This window comes from Thunnus albacares, chromosome 12, assembly GCF_914725855.1.
Source record: "Thunnus albacares chromosome 12, fThuAlb1.1, whole genome shotgun sequence".
Taxonomy (NCBI): Eukaryota; Metazoa; Chordata; class Actinopteri; order Scombriformes; family Scombridae; genus Thunnus; species Thunnus albacares.
Genome location: NC_058117.1, coordinates 10,167,342 through 10,189,502, shown reverse-complemented (window position 1 = coordinate 10,189,502; position 22,161 = coordinate 10,167,342). Strand labels below are relative to the sequence as shown.

At 41.3% G+C, this 22,161-nt stretch overlaps 2 protein-coding genes across 4 annotated transcripts in view; one reads left to right on the top strand and one right to left on the bottom strand.

Annotated features, from left to right (window-relative positions):
• Positions 1-1,002: 1,002 nt before the first annotated feature.
• Positions 1,003-8,266, bottom strand: zgc:153115 (uncharacterized protein LOC768186 homolog). The gene is made up of 2 exons (XM_044367475.1): positions 7,463-8,266; positions 1,003-5,613 (listed from the first exon to the last, which is right to left on the bottom strand). Exons 1-2 carry the CDS (start codon positions 7,980-7,982, stop codon positions 5,369-5,371), a joined length of 765 nt encoding a protein of 254 aa, XP_044223410.1. The 5' UTR covers positions 7,983-8,266; the 3' UTR covers positions 1,003-5,368.
• Positions 8,267-8,593: 327 nt separating this feature from the next.
• The window catches only part of LOC122993357, a 37,600-nt gene continuing 24,032 nt past the window's right edge, over positions 8,594-22,161 (top strand). For 2 of the 3 annotated variants that reach the window (XM_044367472.1, XM_044367474.1), the window contains exons 1-33: positions 8,594-8,791; positions 9,941-9,991; positions 10,159-10,325; positions 10,439-10,509; positions 10,743-10,908; positions 11,149-11,286; positions 11,518-11,695; positions 11,779-11,924; positions 12,405-12,508; positions 13,368-13,533; positions 13,737-13,922; positions 14,036-14,188; positions 14,421-14,565; positions 15,125-15,283; positions 15,489-15,607; positions 15,701-15,916; positions 16,627-16,785; positions 16,931-17,115; positions 17,222-17,404; positions 17,740-17,831; positions 18,338-18,507; positions 18,683-18,836; positions 18,915-18,991; positions 19,081-19,261; positions 19,439-19,594; positions 19,821-19,954; positions 20,134-20,292; positions 20,389-20,572; positions 20,673-20,884; positions 21,003-21,191; positions 21,317-21,459; positions 21,564-21,723; positions 21,829-21,912. In XM_044367472.1, the coding sequence (XP_044223407.1) occupies positions 10,317-10,325; positions 10,439-10,509; positions 10,743-10,908; positions 11,149-11,286; positions 11,518-11,695; positions 11,779-11,924; positions 12,405-12,508; positions 13,368-13,533; positions 13,737-13,922; positions 14,036-14,188; positions 14,421-14,565; positions 15,125-15,283; positions 15,489-15,607; positions 15,701-15,916; positions 16,627-16,785; positions 16,931-17,115; positions 17,222-17,404; positions 17,740-17,831; positions 18,338-18,507; positions 18,683-18,836; positions 18,915-18,991; positions 19,081-19,261; positions 19,439-19,594; positions 19,821-19,954; positions 20,134-20,292; positions 20,389-20,572; positions 20,673-20,884; positions 21,003-21,191; positions 21,317-21,459; positions 21,564-21,723; positions 21,829-21,912 (4,578 nt within the window). In that variant the 5' untranslated portion in view covers positions 8,594-8,791; positions 9,941-9,991; positions 10,159-10,316. The other variant, XM_044367473.1, reaches the window with a different exon arrangement.

The following is a 22,161-nucleotide window of genomic DNA, read 5'->3' as shown; positions in this document are numbered from 1 at the left end:
CATGCTCAGGGTGGGAAGCTGTCAAGTAAAACTGTCTGAGAATGGAGAGATGGTCGCTTGAACTTCATTTTTTATATGTAAAATTGAAGTGATAAGCGTTACATAGACCCACAGTTGTAGTTTTACAGGAGGAAAATGGCCACTGTGTGAATATGGTCCATCCATGCGCCAAATAGACCATATTCACATGGTGGCCATTTTTGGGACCACAGTTGTAGTTTTCTCAATTTCGAGAGTCTAAGTCATTATTTACTGTAGTCGTATAGTCATTCTTGATGCACAGCATCTTTTTTTCCATCACATTGGCTTCCATGAAACTCCAATACCGGCCGACCAATGGTGTAACATCATCACTCAGTGACTCAGTCATGGACAACCTGGTTATTGGGCTGGTCCTACCAAAAAAAGCTTGGTTTCTTGTTGAAATGAGAAGTTTCTCTTTAAACAGGACATTTTTCACATTATAACACTATAAGAAGTTTAAATGTATTGTTAAAACAAGAAATGTTTTCTTGTGAAAGTGGAAAATTTGTCATAACATGAAAAATATTGTTATAATGTAAAAAGGATCTTGTTAAAATGGGAAACCAAGCAATATTTTTGTCATGGTGGCAGCAATACACTGTCATAGGGAAGAAATAAAGGGTGAAGAAAAATGTATATTAATGTGCATCTACCCTTTTGGGTACATTAGGAGAAATCAGAACCAGAGACAATCCTAAAATGGAGACTTCAATAAAATACTACAGCTCTGCCACACACTGACATCCTGTTAAAGCTAATACAACCTGGGTACATTATAGGGTGTTTTAACAATGGAAGATGCATCATGTTATTTAAATCATGTGTTTAGAATCATAACTCATATTTGAGATTCAGTTAAGCCACTTTAAACTCCTCAAATAAATGTGTGTCTGTTTGTATTCTTTGATCCTGTGTGCTTGTAGTCCACCATCAGCGAGCAGAAGAAACTCCCACAAAAAAAAGAGATGAACACAGCAACCAACTTAAGGATTTTTATTTTTCAAAAAGCACTGGTATTTTCATGTCAAGCAAACAATGGAACCATTTAATATTAGTACTGTTCCATATCACAAAATGAGTTATGAAAAGAATAATTAAACCACACAAATGATACGTTTTTTTGTAATAAATTAATCAGCATAACAAAAGAAAATAAAACATGCTTGTACTTCGGTGTTGCACAGGAAATATTGAAACTCCCAATGCTCAAAATTTAAGACACCTGAGAATATAAATATCAAAACAGCTTGTTGCAGCAATTATTTAGTTCCACAGTTCCTCCTATTTTCCTTAACTAAAGCTTTGATAAGAGGATTAAAAAATTACATTAATGTAAAAATTAGGCATCAATTTAAAAAACATCCGTTTCTGTACAATGTGCATATCTGAATTAGTGTGGTGACAAGAGAAATTATCGCCATTTTTCTCAGCGAGGCAGCGCAATAAAAATTAAATCCAAAGTGGATAATGCTCGTCTGTCATCAAGCCACATTCAGTGATATGAACAAATAGATTTGGACTGAGCTCTTTCAATCGATATCTGCAGTGAAGTGACAACCTTTACATATCTTTACATTTTTGCTTTACATTTCAATACCCCTTTTAAAGCCTCTGTCCCATCCAGCAGAGACTCTTTCCCTTGGTGACCAAGTCCTGCTGGAATTTAAAGACAGGGGCTGTTGGTGCAAGATTTATCCAGTAGATTCATTTACCACCATCTATTAACAACAGAACTTCATTGAGGCAGGGGAAAGGAATTCTGTTACACAGGTAGTAGTGATGTTGCATAAAGACAAGATAAGGACAAGGGTACATAACAGACCATCTAGGTGCAGCTGATAATTACATATTTCTGAAATCCAAGGCTCAATGGCTTTATAAGAATTTCTGAAAGACAGGTTTGGATGGATTTTGTACAGACACCGCGGGAAAAAAGTGTGAGGTATGTTCTTATTGTGATATTATAGCTTTGAGACCCGGAAAGAGTCTGTGTGAGAAGACACTTCCATTTGTGAGAAGAGATGGAAGGAAAAGATTTCCATTTGAAAACGTAGAAAACAGGTACATTGTGTGAGTTCATTTGTTAAACAGTCCGTGTGTTCAAGGTTACTGCCAGCAGCAACCAAAAACTGTCAACAGATCAGACCTCTGGAGAGGAACCGGTACAAATTTCAAAGCATTGCATTCACTCGGATGAGTACAGCTCCCATTAAAATACCCAACAGTGAAAAGATATATGAAGATGGACTACTGGTGGTTTGACATATAAATGAGGAAGACATCTGCAGTCGTTCTCTTCGATCTTAGTGTGGATGAAACAATGTCAACAGATGTGGGAACAGCATTGAATTGTGTTCCGTCTGGAAAAATAATAATAATAAAAAAAAAAATACACAAATTCCACAACAACAGATGGCCTGGATGACTAAGCAAACACTAAAATCAACAAGAACGAAATCAAATCAACAACTAGCCAGTTCTTTTTATCACACTTTCTAAAGCACTTGGACAAAAGGCAGTTTTACAAACCATTGGTTATCAACACATTAGCAAAGTTCCACAGTGCTCACTTGGAGAAGTATAGTAACAGTGCAAGCCATTACACTATTTAGCCGAATACACCTGTAAGAAAAAAGTGCCATATTGCATAATGAGTATCTGTAATGAGCCTGCAAGAGGCTCCATATATACCTATACAATGATCCAACTGTAAACATGGTGCAAAGTAGTTATGACATAGTTTAAGGCTTTCAGAGTTTCCTGAAGAAGTGTTGTTCACTGAGATAAAGGAATATGTCCATGAGCTGGACAAACAGTGTGGAAACATTAAAAAAAAAGATTCAACCTCTCTAGAATCAGACCTGGATACTGTATGTACTCGAATAGATGTTAAATATCTAAATTACTTGAGGTTTGCTTGATTTCAATGTTATCTTTTTGAGTGATTCTTCCTGAAATACATGACTGTTACTTTTTCTTTCTGGCAAGATAGGAATATTTGGGTGCCAGATTGCTGAAATGTTCAAAACTTCCACCAAAATAGTGACATATTTATCACAGCAGACGTTTTGATTTTCACACAGGTTTAACTAATAACATTATTAATGGCTGCGTTCTATTTAGGAGTGACAGCGGCCTGATATTGTGCATGTTGGTTCAATGACACGCCAACATAGAATACAACCATCGTTAATGTTATTAGTTACACCTGTTTTTCCTGCAACAAAAGGTCATAAATATCCACTAAAATAAAATGTCCACTGGTATTAGCTTTCATGAATAGCAGCAGGCTGACAATGTTCTGTTTACTCGAATATTTTTACCCATAATGATTATGATTGATATAATTGGAATTATTTTTATTACTCAGCACTATCACATGAACGCTTCATGTAAGACTCTGGTTTCTCTGCTGCTGAAACTGTGTAAAAGATGCTGAAATGCGCTCTGCTGTCAAGCTCCACACCCCTGAAGAGTGAGCGAGTTTTTACTCTGAAGGCAGCAGGCTGAAAATCAAGCTCGTGTCATCTTTTTTCCCCCCAAATATTTTTGATATCACATACACACTTTTCCAAGTTCTGTCGCTAACAAAAACGCATACTAAAAAAAACAAACATACACACCGACACTCACAGGCAATGCCATCCTATCAAGCGTATACTGTTACCCCTAATATAAGGACTACAATTCAGTATTAATTCTGCTGCTAGTAGCATTACGATTTTTCTCTACATTAAAAGCTTAAAGCTTATATACATTTGCATCAGTATTAGACATAATAGTACTGTGTATTATATGTCAGCATTTCATGAGTGATAACTGATCTAGACTTAAGGATGGCGTGCAAACAGCTCTTCTACAGTGAAGCTTGATCCACTTTCTGGCAAAATTAATATTTGATCTATAGTTATATTGGATATACAAGGAAAAAAATCGACAAATATCGCCTCAATGATGATGTTTACTAATGCAATAAAAAAAATGAAGGAATGTGTCACCACTAAAACTTGAAGAATATGGAATCTGCAAAGCTAAAAAAAAAAAAAAAAAAACCAAAGAAAGCTAAAAAAAGCTTCTAGTCACTGCCTCGCTACCTAACATCACAATATTGTGCTACTCATGGTAAATAAATGGTACTCAACAACAATCTACAAATTAACCACAAGAACTGAGGAGTTTTGGCTGATGATGGGTGTGCTGATTTTTACAGAAAACGTGAAAAATCCCTGCAATTTGTGAAAGTGTTTTCAGTTTGAGAAAACGAGGTTATGTTTAGGGTTGGGTCAGTTTTATCAATTCAAATCTGCTTGTTGATTCCAACTCTTATCGAATCCTGAGTGAGAACAGAAACCAAAATGTGTTGAAAACAAAAACCACATTTATTTTCAGTAGATTTGTTCTACTGTAAACATCTGTCACAAATGACAAGGTATGCTGCAATTCTTTTTGGTTATAAGATAAAGAAAAATATTAATATTCTCTGTTGTGTCATTTAAAAGAAGAATGGATGCCGTTTTACATTCGTTTTCGCTCTCTGGCCTTATACGTGGTTGTATTAGGCATCGTTTTAAATCAGTGAGCAGGACTGCTTTACGGCAATATTGGTTTTACAGGACTTTTACATCAATGTGGTGAAATACCTTTGTTTGTCAGGTATTTCATTCAGCAGATTTACCAAAAACAGACATCTGGTTATTTTATCTGTAAAGAAATTTTCAGACCTTGGACATAAAAATACTGCATTATAATACCGTTCTGTAGTAAATATATTGCCAAGTTAGCCAGACTTTCATCCCTGACGCATATTTACTGATGCAGTGATTACATTTCACTGTATTATTACTATTTTTTTGTGAAGCTTAGCCATACTTTAGAAAGCTAGGTCCAATCCGCCATATTGTAAACACTTCACACGCGCTTTGATACACGTGTAATTGAAGATGTTAAATGGAAGTGCAATACATCCAAACCTTACATTCAGGAATCGATAAGTGGAATCGAAAAGCACATTTCTTATCAAATCCGCAGTTCTTATGGATTTGGAGCCGGTTCCAATTCAGTACCGGTTTTCAGTACCCAACCCTAGTTATGTTGAGCAGGTGGATAGTGGTCACATGACTCATCTGTGTGGATGGAGAGATGAGGCTACTTCCCCCTCACATCCAGCTCTGTGTGTGTTGGCTTGTGTACGTGTGTGTATGTGCACATTGTAGAGTACAACACAGCAATGCTAAATCCTAATCAGTGGATCTGATTGTAGCTGGTTAACTTGAAACCACTATGACCTTCTGTGCTCCTGTCGACCCCAGTACGCAGGAAACCCTGCCCCCCGAGCCAGACCATCTTAATGGTGTATGGCTGGGCTGGGAGAGGAGGATGTGCCCTTGCTGCGTCCCAACATGGAGGGCTGGAAGTCAGGATGGCGGCGGGCGTGCTTAATCAGATGGTCACTTCGCATGAAGCGTTTATCGCACAATGGGCACAGGAAGCGTTTCTCCCCTGTGTGGGTGCGGGTGTGACGGGCCAGCTCATCGGAGCGGGCGAACTTCTTCTCACAGTCGGGCCAGGTGCATGGGAAAGGCCTCTCACCTGCAGCATGGAGACAGAAGAGCAGCGAGAACCATTAAGCATCATATCACTTATCAATAACATAGCGTTGCATCAATGCAGAACACTGGTTAAACAGTAGCAAATATTTCTAATTATTTTCATTATTGATTAATCGTTTGGTAACCTCACTAAAGCCAAAGGTGACATCTAAATAGCTCGTTCTGTCCAATCAACAGTCTAAAACTCCAAAATATTCAATTTAGTATCACATAAGACAACGAGAAGCAGCAACTCCTCAAATTTGAGAAGCCGAAATGAGGGAATATGGGGCTTTACAAAAATCACTTCATTGATCGATTATCAAAATAGTTGCAGATTAATTTGGTATCAATCCACTAATCAATTAATTGACTGATCATTTCAGCTGTAATTTGTGCATTTGTGTGTGTGCAACAGCTGTGCAGCCCTTTTTTCTTTCATTGTAATATGTCTATAAATAAAAACCAAGAGTCTGGCTCAACTGTTCCAACAATAATAGTGATTTATTTTCATTATTTTAACAAAATGGCCTCTGACTTTGTGCAAGCATTTTATAGTAAAAGATTTTCCTTAAAGCCAATATAATAAGTGGCTTTCAATAGAACTATGACGGACAGAATGGGTTTTCTTTGCTTATCAGTTTTTGTTTGTAAATGCTGGTTGGCAATGTGTGGCTGCACCCCTACAGCAAACTTCAGCTTCAGCTGAGCACATTATACACCAATTTAGTGACACAAATCTACTGTCTGCAGTACTTTTATGGAATTTAAGTGGACAAAATATTAAACTCTGTACGTGACAAAACATATCTGGGATTTAGATACTCCAGATTAGTCTTCCTAAGCTACTACTATCCTTAATCGCCTACAGTCAACATGAGTCAACCCGGGATAAGCGAGTAGGATGCTCGGTGCCATTTTCAAGATCACAAAGCCAGGCCACGTTGTTGTTGCAGAACTCTTTGTGGGCGTTCCCACCACAGTTTCTTTGAGCCGTTTCCTGTCCTTAATCCGTTTGCGCCTGCTCCATGACCTGAACGCACCGATTCCCCTCATTTTGCGAATTGAAAAAACATGGCATGCACATTTCAACTCAGTAGTAGAGTTTCGGTATCATTTTGACGAATTTGCCAATTTTCAACCACCTGTATCCTTTTACATAGTACCAACAGATGACTGAAAGTTCACACTTACAAAACGGTGATTAAAAAAATGTGTAATTATGAGACATAGGGGTAACGCATCCATTATCGGACGCCCCTCTCTCTGCAGCACTTCTTGGCCGTTTTATCAGTGAGTTACACATTGCAGACAATAGAGCACATAACAACCTGTCAGTGGACGCCAGGGAAGGGAGGTGATTCCCAGAGAAAAAAAAAAAAAAACTAAATACCAAAACATCAAGCACTGACTGCTGCCATCAACAGGATAGGCTGCGTCCGACAATGAACTCTCCTCTGTCGACGCTACGGTTTCATCTTACGTTCATTTCATATGCAAATCCAGTCGAGAGGAAGACCTTCGTCACCGGTTTTAACGTCCAGCCCAGTTCTTTTGTTAGTTTACTTCTTTGTCAGTCTCTAAAGGGGAGTTTCTGTATTTCCCCCTTTGTTTGGGCCACATTATCGGACCAAGGAAGAAATACGCACCACCACGCTACTAGTGCGTAATCCCCCAAAGTACAAAAGAACACAACACTTCCCATATTTACCCGATATAATGGCAGTGACTGTAAGGACGTGCATGGCACCAAGTGAGCAGAAGTTATGCACAAAGTTTAGTTGGGGTCAGACATTAATGTACACAACATATGAAGTGCTGATGCAACCATATTGTTGTTGTCTTCATACCTGTGTGTGTCCGGATGTGCGCCTTCAGGTGGGACGACTTCCCGTAAACTCTGTCGCATCCGTCAAACGTGCACTGATGTCGCTTCACCGGGGACCGCGGGGCCCCCACGCCTCCTCCTCCTCCTCCTCCCCCCCTCAGCTGCTGCTGTTGCTGCTGCTGTCCGGGGACCGGGGTGGCGGAGGGGGTCATGGTTGGGGTAGTCGGGTCGGACAACGTGGTGTAACCGCTCTCCCCACCACACGAGGAGTTGCTGCTCTCCGAGTAGGCCGACATCGGGCGGAACTTGCCGTGCAGGTCGGTGAGGATACCGGCCACCGCCATCATGTTCGCCCCCTCCAGCCGCAGAGTCTCCCGCACCTCCCTGTCCTCGCTCGACCCGTCGGGCTCCCCGGGGAGCAGGCCCACCGTGGCCGACTGGCTGGCGGGGGCGACCGGGGTGGGTCTGTGCAGCACAGGACCGCTAGATATCGATACCAGACACTCGGCAGCGAAATAATCAGATGAAGCAGTCCACGACATTGTTATCTGTCTAGTTTTAGTTAGTTTAGCCTTAAAATAACGAAAAAAATCCGCCAGGAGGGGCTAACGTTAGTCTGATCCCGACCTCGTTTTCGTCAAACTCGACGACGCAACCGTTCCCAACTGAGCCTTGTTACCGCCATACAGTGTATCAACAGTTTCAAAAATGTCAAGTAAATCAAAGAAAAGGCACAATTTGGGAGTAATAATGTGCTAAAACCGAGCTAATACCTCCAGCCCAACATGCGTGCCCCTCACTGTCTGACGGTTCATTGTGTCTGAGCCTCCGAGAAGCCGGTCAAACCTACGCCCCCTGGCCCGGACTAAGGATGCGTTCACGGTCTATCGGTTCAAAATGTATTCGGATGTTTATGTGTTTGAATTAGTGTAAAAAGTCACCTGGTTTTCTATATTTTTTAGTTATAATAAGTGCAATATTGATTCGATAAGTCACACATTTAACTTGTTGTCTTACATGAAATCACAAATTTTATTACCAAACACAAACGTACAATCTAGCACCTAGACGTTTACTTCTATTATATGACACCTAAATTACACGCATACTTGTTTTATATTTTATCATGTCAAAACACGTTTGGCATATTTAATGTTTTTAAAAAAAGCTTCACTGCTACCATCATTTCATGATTTGAGAAGTGGGGTGAAAGGGGGTTAACGGGTTTTTTCAAATAAAGTTCTCAAATACCATGTTTTTCGTGTGCTTTGAATGTAACCTGAACTCGCAGCACGCAGTGACTGACGTCGCAGCACGGGCGTGGACCGCGGCGGCGGGTGCATCGTGGAAAGTAGGTGGCAGGCAGCTTGGGTAATGATGGGGGAAGGAGATGGGGATGAAAGGCGTGTTGGGTAATTTAGTCTCGGCCCAGTTTCAAGCTGAACGTGGCTGAGTGGTGGAGGGCTTTTCTTTTTGCAATTTGGGCCAATATAGTTCTATAAATGGCCATCATTGCCCCCCTTTAATCATTACTTTGTCAACTGTTTCTATCCAAGACACAGACACTAGATGTCTCTCTTCTCTTTGCACTTACCCCTCAAGTGTGGTCGCTCCTTCTCAAAGAAGTTTATGAACCAGCTTTCAATAGATTAAAGCCCACGCTGGTTGTGTGGCTTATTGATTATGGTCATATTGAAAGTGTGTATATATGTGTGTATCCTCAAATAATCTCCAAGCAAATATGTAATGTAAAAGGAAGGGTACAATAACACAAATACTTATTACAGGCTCTGTTTTGTATACTGTTTCATTATTTTATATTGTAAGGTGTTCTTGCTATTTTGTCCACCCCTTAATGAGATACCCAGGCCATCTCTGCAGAGAACCTGTCAGATAACTGTCTCACATCATACAATATGATGCCAGTACACTAAACTGAATATTCTGTCCATATGTGGCTTGTGTCTAATGTTAGTCCAAGTTAATGGGGGAGGTTTAAGGAAACCTAATTTTTTGGTGGGGGCCGGTGTTGTGTCAAGTGATTGGCTCAGTGGATGTTTGTAGCTCCAGCTTGGAAGGTATTTCCTGATTGGTTGCTGTGAGCAGTATGGGTCACTGTGGAAGCCCCCATACAAGCGTGGTCATTCAGTGGCTGTGAACAGTGCTTGGTTTTCATCTCGCTTACATGTGGAAGCTCGGAGCCAGACAGACCTGCAGTGACTTGGGGTTGCTATAGCTATGTCCTTGCTTAATTGTCTACATGTTACATTCATTTTTCTCCTGCTACATGGTGAGTTTTATGGCTTTTGTTGTGAGTACTATTCATTCTTTGTGTGTCATTTCATTTGTCATTGAAAGAAAAGTGAAAGACTTGCTAAGAGTCAAGATGACATACATGACTGCTGGTGTTCAGTATGAAAGTATAACAGGCTTTCTTTGAGAAAAGTTGTTCTTTTTTTGTCATTATCGGTGAGATTTTTTGACTTGACTTTCTTTGCAGTAGGTGATTGCTTTCAGACGGAGCCTAATCTCTGTGATTCAAGTTGTGCTGGTGAGAATTCAGTTTGTTACTTATTGTGCAACATCAAATTTGATGGATGCTTACTGAGAAACACTTTAATAATGATGCAAAACAGCAAATTACTACATCACAATAACTGCCTCACTGAAACACATTTTTCTTTGAATCTTCTTCTTCTCATTTTTTCATGTCTGTAGAGTTTCCTACCTCTGACTTGTCCTATCAGAGAGGGGTGAGGTACACTTACAGGTATAGCACAACAATTACCACAACGCTACATGGCTCCAACGCTGGCAGGAATGGACTGGCTTTGGACTGTGTGGTTGATATTGACGTAGTTTCCAAGTGTCATCTCATGATGCAGGTCAGCTTTCATGAAATTCTTTTTGAAAGAGAAAAAGCGTTCTATACGAAGTAGTGCATAGATTATAATATGATAATTAATGTTTTTGTTTCCTGCACATCTTTGCCGAACAGATTAGGAATCCACAGATAAAGCGGCTTTCTCCTCAGAAGGAACATTCAGTGCAGCGCTTAAAAAGCTTGAGGTAATATACAGTAGATGTCATACAGTTTGAACAGTGAATAGTAAATTAATGAATGCTTGCTTATTTTGCATATGTGTCTTCTCTCTGTTTACAGCGCTCAAACCAAACATTTAGCCCAGATCATTTTGGAATGCTACAACTGTTTTTCCTATGAATGTGATACTCTGTTCAGATGCTTGACTTGTCTGCGTTCTCGGGTCTCGGGGGGCTCATCTGGTGTTTTTGTTTCCCAGGGAGTCACTGGAGAGAACACGCCTCAAGTTCTCCCTCCAGGGTGGAAAGGTCACGGCCCTCTGTCTCCAGGAGGGGGAGCAGGTGTGGGCCCTCAACATTAAAAGGGCCCTTCTGAGCATGCTCCAGACCTCCCGCACGGCCTCCAAACAGGAATTAGAAAAGGAGGTTAGGGTTGATGTTCCCTATAATACACATTCAAATTACAACAGTCTACAACATGAAGAGCTTTTGTACAAGTTTAGGCAGAAAAACAACAGTAAAGGCAACAGCAGCCACTTCCCTAGTCTGACTGGTACCGCCTTTACTTCTGCTAGTAACAATAACTGTCATTAACACTGTCATGCCATTATATAGTGCATTCAGATGATATGATTATCTGACTTTGCTTTAATGCCTCTTCCTCAGACAGATGTGTACGGGACGTGCACCAGCAGGTATGAGAGACGAGGACCTGTGCTGCTGAAAACCAGGGATCTAAAACAGTGCCAGCAGTCCAGGCTGGCAAACTTCTGGCCCCATTCAGTAGCTCTAACTGATGATACAGTGAGTTTACCCCTATGTCTTCCTTGTTTAAAAATGTATTGAAATGTGGTTTAATGGTGCTGGATTCCCTTTTTATTTCTCTGGTATCTCAGTTAGAAAAAAAGAAGTAAAAAAGCAGTGATAACATCAATTGCCATCAAAACTGTCAGCAAAAACTAAGATAACATCAGTCAAATGGTTGATTCATGCTTTATGATAGGAGGTTGGTTTCTCTTCTGTCTTTGTCTCCAGTCGGTGCAGTCGGAGCTACACTGTGTTCAGCGCCATGGCTCTACAGTTATGGAAGAGGTCAACTGTACTGAAGTTGTTTCCATGGCAACGTGGTCCAGGACTGCAGGGCTGGTGAAGACCCAAACTGTGTCTACCCTGCTGCTGCTCAGAGCCCAGCCAGGGACACCTTCAGAAGCAGGTGAGGAGAGAGCAATTTTGCACTGCATCATATGATAATTACAGCGGATTCCTTTATGTTTGTTTCCCTTATTTCTCCTGCAGATTCCTTAGTTCTTGGTGTACTAACGGACCTGAAGTTTGAGGAGGAGGAGGGGCCGGCACGGCCAGGAAAAGCCAAACTGTCGACACCTCAGCAAGCCAGTCAAACTGTCAGGATGTTATGTAGCCTCACCTCAGACCCACAACTGGTAGGCCTCAAATGCAACAGGTTCCACTCAGCTTTTACCTGTATTATCTGTAAGAAGCACTCAATGTATGTTTCAGTTTAACTGTCCTACACTGAAGGTGCTGCAAAATTAAAGCCCCCAGTCCCAAGTTTCAGCAATGAATATGATTCACTTTTAAGTAGCCCGTTCTCCGCCAGACCACTGTTGGCTTGTTTGTATTTGTAAGTTGTGGCTTGACTTCCCCTGAGGCTTTGCTGTGTATGAGCCAATTATTTTAATGTGTCTCTCACAAAGGAGTTCAGTCAAACCTAATCTGGCAACCTTCATCAGAGACTGTTTATGCAGGATGTGTTTAAAAGGAACCGTCAGACCTAGAACCTGACACACTCTGTGATATAATTAATATGTGGGGATCAGATGATTTAAGGGATGAGAAAGTATGTTCACAGCTCTGTAGGAGTTCATTGGCAATCTGTGTGTTTGTGCTTTATCCACTCCTAGGTATCACAACAGTTCCTTCAACTGGCTTTCCAGCTCAGAGATCTGACTCTCTCACAACTCGAGACGCTGTGGCAAGAAGCCTCTTTCAAGTGCCGCAATGACTGGTCAGTGTTTCCTCTGCAGCGGCGTGCGCTCCACAGTATTTTACATTAGAATATTTTTGGGCTTGTCCTTCATGGTATCTCAATCTGTCTCCAACTGTTTCAATTACACAGTTAAACACTCTGTGCTTTAATTAATAAAATATACTTTGCTTTGCTACCATTAAATCGGATTAAAGCTGAAGGAACTCTTGTTTATGGGTTAAAATGAGAAAAATACACAGCCTCTGGCTAAAGCAACAAGTAAACAAAGGGTGGTCTGTGTAAGATAGTATCCAACTTAATCAGACTGAGACAGATGACCCAACAGAGCAGGACTGTGTCCCCTCCTCAGTCCCTTAAGCATTGTTTACCACAGAATCCAGCAAATACACCTTTATCATAGTGAACATTTTGACCTGTCAAACACAGGTGTAACTAATAAGCTTTAGAGGTGATGGTAGGCAGATTTTGTTACCTTCAGACAAAGCCAGGCTAACTGTTTCCCCCTGTTTCCAGTCTTTATGCTAAGTTAAAGTAATTGTCTCCTGGCTATAGTGTCATATGTAGCGTACAGACATGAGAGTTGTATGAATCTACTCATCTAACTATCAACAAGAAAGGGAATAAGCATATTTCCCAAATTGCCATACTATTCTTATCAAGATATTAGTCACACTTGTGTTTGAGAAGTCAACTATAAACTGTGAGAGAGAGAGGTTCATACTAAATACAGTATTTGAGCTCTGCCATAGAATACAATGAACATTGACAGGTTTCCCACATTTGAAGGCTTCATATTGATCTTAACGACATAATAATCCCCCCATTATACATACTGACAGCAGAGGTTGATGCTGATGATTATTAACTGTTTTGACAGGCAGCCTTTGTTGGATGCATTACCAGCCTGCGGATCTGAAAACTGCATCATACTACTGACCGACCTAATGAAGAACAAAGAGTTGGAGGAAGAGCAGGCTCACTCTTTCCTCACCACCATATCCCTCATCCCTCATCCATCACCACAAATCATCAACTCCATCAATGTAGGAATCGCTGTGGTGCTTTTACACAAATGATAACTTGAAATTTCTCATCAAAACTACATCCTGTTTTTACTCATGACATAGATATATTAATGAAATTGATGTTGGCAAATATCTCTTGCAGAGATCTGTATGATAAGATAATCATTCCCTCTAGTTTTTGTGAAAGAAAACGTAGCACGTAACTCTGCTGTTTGTGTTAGGCTTTAGTGGAAGATCCAGAGCTGCGGTCCAAGGCTCTGTTGACTGGATCATCTCTGGTCTATCAACTCTGCCAGAGGTCCCCAACATCCTGCAGCGACCTTCCTCAGGTACAGACCTTCATACAGATGTTAGAAGAAACCCTGAGGGATGGCTGCGAAGGAGAGGAACCCACTCAAGTGAGAGAGGTACAGTAAATGTAGAGTCAGTGATAATTTAATATACTTTTCTAAATCGCGGATGTTTTGGAACAATTTCACATAAAAAAATCCTAATATGCATTTATGTTGTTGTCCGACAGCTTGTTTATGCTCTGAAATCAGTGGGAAACACTGGTCTGTCTGCTTCATCCTTCATTCCTTTGCTGAACCGCTGTGTGCTTGGACACTCAGCTGCACTGGAGCTGAGACTCGCTGCCGTTCAGGCCTTCAGACGTTTTCCCTGCTCAGCTAATGTGAGTTGAAAGAATGAAGAGTGAAATAAACTTTGGTTAGCTGCAAGTAAATAATGCATTTTTTGTTTGATTTGTGGGGAAAAAATAGACATTAGTACATTTTATATGTAAAAAAGCTAAATATCTGAATGAAGTGATAATTGATTCATGATGAGTTAAGGTGGAGGTGAAGAGGTGAGAAGGTGAGCAGGAGCCTGACATCAGTGACTGACAGCAGTTTCCTTCCCTTTAGAGGTCTGTGCTGTTGCAGCTGTACCGCTCCTCCCAGGAGGATCCGGAGGTCAGAATCGCTGCATACCAGCAGCTCATGCACTGCCCTGACCAGGACGTGTTCGAAGTGGTGAAGACGACTCTGAGGAGCGAGAGCTCCAGCCAAGGTCTGATTCAAACCGCTATGTTGTAGGAGATGCTCTGGTTTTGTAGAAGGATTGCCCAAATTAGCTCCTTCTAGTGAAAATGTTCAGCAGTGGCAATGAGAGGACTACAGTGGGTAGACAAAACCCCCCATATACGTTACGTAACTGTCACATTTTTGTTGGTTAGCTTCAACTTCAGAATGCTGTTTTTTATCAATGAAGTTTATCTGTCTGCAAAGTATCTTTGACCAATGCACCTGCAGTTTACACACAAATTATTTTACCTATTTGGAGCTTTATTTGTTATCTTGTTTCACTCTAAAACTCACATATCAAAGTGCTGAATGATCTTTTTTTAGAACTGACAATTGCTGCTAACTGATTTCATTATTATTTTGTGTACATCCTGTGTGTTTTTGGGAGCCGAGTTTGTTTAAAACCCCATTTTTAAATGTATAATTTCTTGAATCAGCTTGAAAATGTATGGATGGATAGAGTTTCTTGAGAAAAGGACAGATCATTTTCAGACCCTTTTTTAAATGTTATCCTTGTTCTGTTTGATTTTGTTTTGTTTCTCTAGTGGGCTCATATGTGTGGAGTCACCTGACTAATGTCTTGAGGAGCGAGGACCCCATGAAACAGGCTTTAATTGAGTCACTGCCTGATGACATTATCAGCAGAGACTTTGAAGCTGAATTTTTGAAATACTCCTCTTATTCAGACTACACTGTTGCCTCAGGTAATGATGTCTGCGCTTTCAAGCTAATAATAATTAATATAAATGTCCATAATTACAGTCAAATAGACCATTTGTAGTACTGCTGCTGTAATTACATACAATAGAGGTGATGATGATGATGATGGTGGTGCATTTAAAGGTACAGTGTGTATACTGAAAGCAGCTTACAGCCCTGTTTCTTTTCCTGATTTTTTGATTGTGTCAGGCATGGGAATTACAAATGTGGAAACATCTTTGGTTTTTTCCCCCAAATCATTTCTACCGAGATCTGCCTCTGCCAACCTGACGGCGTATTTTCATGGTAGAGCCCACAACCTTCTGGAAGTGAGTTTGATATCCATTTGGTTTTTATACCTATGTCCTCTTAAAAAAACTACAGACACGTTCAATACATATTCTTTGATTCCCAATTTATAGGTGGATCTTCACATTGAAAATGCTGAACCACTTCTGAAGAGCATTTTTGGTCACCAGACCCCCAATTCTGATGCAGACTCCACTGCTCAAAGTCAAAAACATGCACAGTCCAAAGAGACAAAGAGGACAAGAAGAAAAACAGATGACGGCCGTAGAGGAGAAAAAGAAACATGTTTATCCACCACCAACAGTTATCTGGACCAGGCCAGGGCCATGGTGAGACCGCCAGTGAGCTCTATTAGGCTGCTGTCTTATCATAGGAGTGTCTGTTGTGTACTGACAGGGCAGCAGGTTTGAGCTTGGTCATGTGGGATAAGACCAGACAAAGACCAGTTCTGTTGTGGGGCAGGTTGGGGGTGTTAGCAATGGACTACTAGTCATTTATATTGCATTTTAGCTTTTAGGCTTAAGATCAATACTTATCTTAAATTATGCTCAGTGTATTTGTAAAATACTGACATACTTAAAGTAAATGCATGTATAGCCAGCATTTTACTTTTACTTTTAAAGAGAGCAAGGACAAACACAATTGCTTTGACAATAAAAATAACAAGAAAGATCATTTCTAAGATATAAAATAAAATTAAAATAAAATCTGAACTAAAGAAGGTTTTTAAAAATCCGATAAGAGTAAAAAATGTCCAGTTTTAAAACTCTGGAAATGTGCTGGAGGTGGTAATGTGGGATAATCCAATAGATGGATGAAGAGCAGAGTTTAATTTTTAACTTATGACAGATAAGGTTAACATAAGAGGACATTTTGGATTGTTTTGCATAATTAAGTATCTATTGCAAAGTATTTTGAATGCATTTAATGACAGGATTTTTGTGTGGATGTTAAAAATTTTAAGTTTTGCAATAAAAGAAGGTAGTTTCATTGATTCATAATCAGTTTCCACCACATGTTTTTGCTTTGTCTTTTCCAGTTGTTTGGGAGGAGGAAAATGGAGGAGAACATGCCAAAGTGTTGGGTTGGGGTGAAGGTGTTTGGGAATGAGCTCAGTGTGTTTACCTGTGAAGATCTCTACAATCAAATCAACCAGCTGTCGCTGAGTGCGGCAGGACTGGCTGTCAAACTGCTCAAGGTATCACAGTGGTTGTCCTGTAGACTGTTGTCACAGTCTCTAAACTCTGTCTGACTGTTTCCTCTCTCTGTTTACCCTCCTCTCGCTTTCTAACACACACTTGTTTTTTCCTCTCACTCTCCCCTCCTCCCTCTTTGTCTTCCAGGGTCATGAGGTGCAGTTGAACCACAGGGCTGTGCTGATGACAGAGGAGCTAGTTTTGCCGTCTCTGTCTGGTTTGCCCATCAAACTGGGCATCAACATGACGTCCCTCCTTTCACTGCGTCTGAAGGGCAACGCCAACTACAGGGACACTTCTCACTTCTCCCTCACTGGATACATCAAACCTAAGTACATCCATATAACTCAGCTTAACAGCAGCTACAACATTTGATTACAAACTGTGTCCGTCCTTGTTGCTGTGACAGAAGAGAGTAACTAGTCTCTGTGTTCTCAGTGCCTATGTGGGCCTGTCAGCCAGGATGGGGGTGGATGGCGCCCTGGGTCAGGCTGCAGTGGACTGGATCTCTGAGTTGAGGAGCTCCACCAGTCTGGATGGCAGCATTCAGCTGCAGGAGGGACAGGATCTCAGGGTCACACTTAACACCCCAGAGGATGTCATGGACATCATGTCTTTTGAGTAAGTGTGGGCATTTTAACTGATTACATCATCGCAAAGCATCCGTAAATAAATCATCTGTATTAGTGAACATGTATGTTTAGAAACTCTTATGGATCAGTGTCACTTCATTTAGTCAAAATCCTCTACTTACTACAGTATATTACATGGGCAAAAACCTAAAATGTGAAGGTGGACAATGTTTTTGTGTGTTTTAGACTGTTTACTATATCATGTAGGTCTATCAACTGCATTACAAAAATTTGGAGCTATGAAGAAAAAAACAAAATAGGTGTTTACAGTGTTGCAGTTTTGTGAAGTATTGTTTAAAAGTGTGTAATCTTTGTGTTCACCAGCTCCCGAGTATTTCAACTCAGTGGTGACCACAGAGAGGAGATAAAAGGGCCAAAGAGTCGAATCCAGAAGACCACCTGCACCCCAAAGACCTGTAAGCTTTCATACCCTGTGTATCTCATCTATGTCATACACAGAGATTATTGGTCAATTGTTACTGACTATTGACCCATTTTTAAAAAAAATTGTATAAACAATAATCAGCCTTTTACAGCCGTAGTATATCTGAGTCTCGATCAATCTTGATCTGCATTAATACTAAGTCTATGTCTGCGCTGTTGATTATTTGAATATTGCTGTCATATAAATTTTTAGGCTTGCATCTCACTTTGTATCTGTCTGAGTGGCTGTAACTGTTCAGTTTAGCCAAATTACAGCACTATTTCGCTCGTGTCCTATCTTTCCAAAGGGGAACTGAACCACTTTATTTGTTTTGTTGCATTATTAATAGCTGATATTGGTTGCTATTATTTCTAGTCCACGCTTGGATGACATCTTTTGGTAGGTGTTGTTGGTCCAGTGGTGTGTGTATGTGTGTGTGTGACTACAATGGTCATTCATTATAAAACATAGACACAGATGATCCGTGTCACCTCGCAGGGTCCAAGATGGTTGGCTGGCAGCTGTGCTCCAATGCCTCTTACCCGTTTGCTGCTGTTGGTATTTCACTTCCCCCCTCTGGACCCGTCCACCTCTCCCTAAGGCTGCTGAAGCTGGACAGAGGCCTCCATTACTACCTGCTGGAGGCTGCCTATTCACTGCTCCCACAGGTACAAGAATTGTTGAGTCTCCATTAATATCTATTCTCTCTTTGCACTGAGAGGCATCTGTGTGAGATCTTCATGACCATAACATAATCTAAATGGTCTTCAAGGGCTTAAAAGAGCATGATGATAGACCTGTGTGTATGTTCTTTAGTTTCACAATGTCACACCTGTGTTTCAGAGAGGCACCTGGCTTCCCAGAGAGGCCTCCATCCATCTCCTCCTGGCCACCCCTCAGTCCTCCATCCCCAGGGACATGTCTCTTGACCTGGCCTTCAACCCTCACAGACTGCTGCTGAGGATCACACATCCTCTGAAAACCATCCTCATACAAGGTTTGTCTGAGAGGAAAACAATGAGTAAGATCCCAATTTGTGTTAGCGACTAATGCTGAAAATGTGTCATTTTTTCAGGACAATTTGAACAAGAGAGGAATATAAAGACAGGAAAACTGGAGCTCTTGATTGATAGCGCTCTTTATTACATCATGGCAAGTACTATTATATTCCTGTTCTCTTCATTTTGATATTAAAATAATTCACCAGCCCTAAAAGATGTTAATTATTTTGTCCATTATAGGGTTTGGTTGACACACAGACTCTCATGTCAGAGCAGAGGACACGGTACCACTTTGAAGCCAAAATGGCTGCAGATGGACATCCCATGATCCTCTCTGCTAATGTTACTCGTGGACTGGGCAGGAAGACCAGCTTCTCTGCCACTGTAAAGAATGTATTTAGAGAAACTGCATCAATCTCAGGTATTCAACTGACACGACCAATTAATACGAATTTATCATCTATAAACTAGTTTTACACTCAACTTTGCACTTTTACTTGTAATTTAGCTGTATTCATAATCTCCCACACCAGCTTTTAGCATTTAGGTTGTTGATGTTGCATTTGGCAAAAGACAGATAAGTAATATTTGTCTTCAGTGGCCCTGGAGCGCAGACGGGACGGCAGCAGCAGGCAGTACTCTGTGGAGGTGGAGCTCCTCTTACCTGGTGTAGTCGGCAGCAGAATGCTGGGACTGATGGAGCAGAAGGGCTCACTGTGGAGCTCCGCGCTCCGGCTCAAATATGGTCTGGGAGGTCAGTGACTGATTGCACACCACCGTTTAAGGTGCTGCCCATATGAGTGAACTCCTGAATCACCTGAAAACAACAAAACCCTGTGAGCAGCCTTTTCCTCAAAGGAACAGTTCACTAGTTCATTTTCTATTCCTCCAGATTTTTCCTTCCCCACCCTCAGGAAGAATATGTAGTCAATAAATATTTCACCATCATCAAATTCACTTGACCTTTGACCCCTGTGCAGGTGATGCCCGGCTCCTGCGCCAGGAGTGCCACACATCTCAGAGACTGCGTAGTGAGAGGGACGCAAACCTCACCTACATCATGAGAGTCGATCATGAGTTCTACTGCTCCAACGCTGCTCCCATCAACCACAAGGTAACTGCAGACACGAGCCCACAGTATGACACAGATATTTGATTTCATAGATAACCTCATTTACACCCTTAATTTATGTATTTTTTGTATCCTTGTGCTTCTCCTTTCCATACTGAAACTGGTAACTATTACTGTGATTGAAAGGTCTGTGGTTTCTCTTTTCATTGTGTCCTTCTCAGATCCACCTCAGGCATGAGGAAAGCCCCAGTCACGTTAAATCATCCCTGGACATGAGCTACGGCAAACACTGGGATGAGCTGAACAACAAACGCACACTCCTCCTGAGCCAGTCTTTCAAAAACCAGTCCACAGAAAATCACACCAGCTACACACTGGAGGTAAACACACCTGGAGATATAGTTTGATCTGTCATCTGTGGCTTAAATTACTCCTGTTATTCTTACATCATCTTTTCCTCTCTCATGGGATTCCAGTTCAGTCTTCAGGTTCCAGAGAAAAATTTAAACTACCGCACCCAGCTCCTGCACTCCCACCTGAGACAGCTCGGATCTGAGAGCAGCACTCACCTCAAAATCAACTACAACAACTTGATGCCACTTGTGGCTGGGTTACACTGGAAAAGCCCTCCGAAGAATGCCTTGCAGAAGAAATGGGAAGGTAAAAAAGATTTTTCATGCCTAATATGTGATTTTAAAATTTGCTGCGTGAGTTTACACCTGTAATAAGACTCTGACCAGCATTATATCTTTTGGCTCAGGCATGTTTAACATGGACACACCGTGGCTGTACATCCACACCACTCACAAGCTGAGCCAGCACCAGCGCCACACACTGCAGCTCACGTCAGAGTTGACAGCCAGCAAGTGGCTGACCATCCGTAACCTCATCCTGGAGGCTTTCTACAGGGACAGAGGCAGGGAGAGGGAGGCCCGTCTGGAGCTCTACACACCAGCTGCCACCTACCTCCAAGTAAGGAGAGAAGAGGCATCTAAAAGTTCAGAGTATCACAATTTAGTTTTTGGCTTAGTGAAATACTTTTCTATATGCGCATGCCCTCTGTCCCTCAAACTCCTCCTTCCATCTCCAGGCAGGAGGGTGGGGCACCGTGGGGAAGCGAAACATGAAGGCCTCCTGCTCCTTGAGCTCCTTGTGGACTGCTCCACTGAGAGGAGACGTCTCTCTGGAGGCCTCGAAATTCAGCCACACCCTGCAGATGGCCTCCAGCTACGGCAAGCACAATGTCAGCCTCACAGCTGCCCTGAACATCGTGGACAAGGTGGGTGGCGACACTGGGCTGCATCTGTGGAATGGGTGTGTTAGATTAAACACTTTCAGCATATTATAGAATTAAATTGTTTGTTTATGTTCTTATGTTTTAATATTTCCTGGCTGTCAACTAAGAATTTGAAAAAGAGACAAGTGATAGTGAAGATGAGCATGTCGGAGCCCAAGAGTCAGCCAACAGAGCTGGAGTTTGAGGGAACAGTCGAGGAGCTGAGGAAGGACAAGAAGATGTATCAGAAAACAGCAATGCTCCAGCTCAGGTCTGTTACCCAGTGTGATTCACTCGTCTTTAATCTGTCGGTGTATTTTGTGATGATTTTGACAACAATGTTGCTGACTTTAAAAGCGACATCATCTCGCACAGACAGCCTTTTCAGACTTTTCCTCAGAGTCTCCTCCTCAGGGAGACTTTCACTGTCGACCTCCTCAAAGGCCTCTACATCCTGGAGTCTAGAGCTGGTTTCCACGGCAACAAAGAGGTCATTCATACCCTCACCCTCGGCTACCAACCACCGAGCCCTTTTGTAAGTTGAGAGTTAAATTGTAACACTTGAAGAGAAAGCGAAGGAGCTGTTGATTACTGTATTAAGTAATTTTCATGTTTTGTGTATTACTTCTCTCATATTTAGGTTTGCTCTGCACTGATTCATTTTTTCAGCTCTGACACTATTCCGTCAGACTCAGAAATTTGTGTGACCATATCCAGCAACCAGGTAAACAGTTTTCCTCACTGACAACACGAAGTAAAAGAGAGATTAGATTTAATTTGACAGCAAAAATGAATGAAAACAAAATAAAAATGAATATCCTTAGTTCTGCAGACACTTTTTACATTTTTTTAGACTCACAATTCTAGTAATTGTATTAAAGTTGCAAATGATTCTAAACATGTCAAATTTGCAAAGAAATTTGCCATGTCATGTAATGCCACAGTCATCAAAATGATGTGTTGATCTGAATTT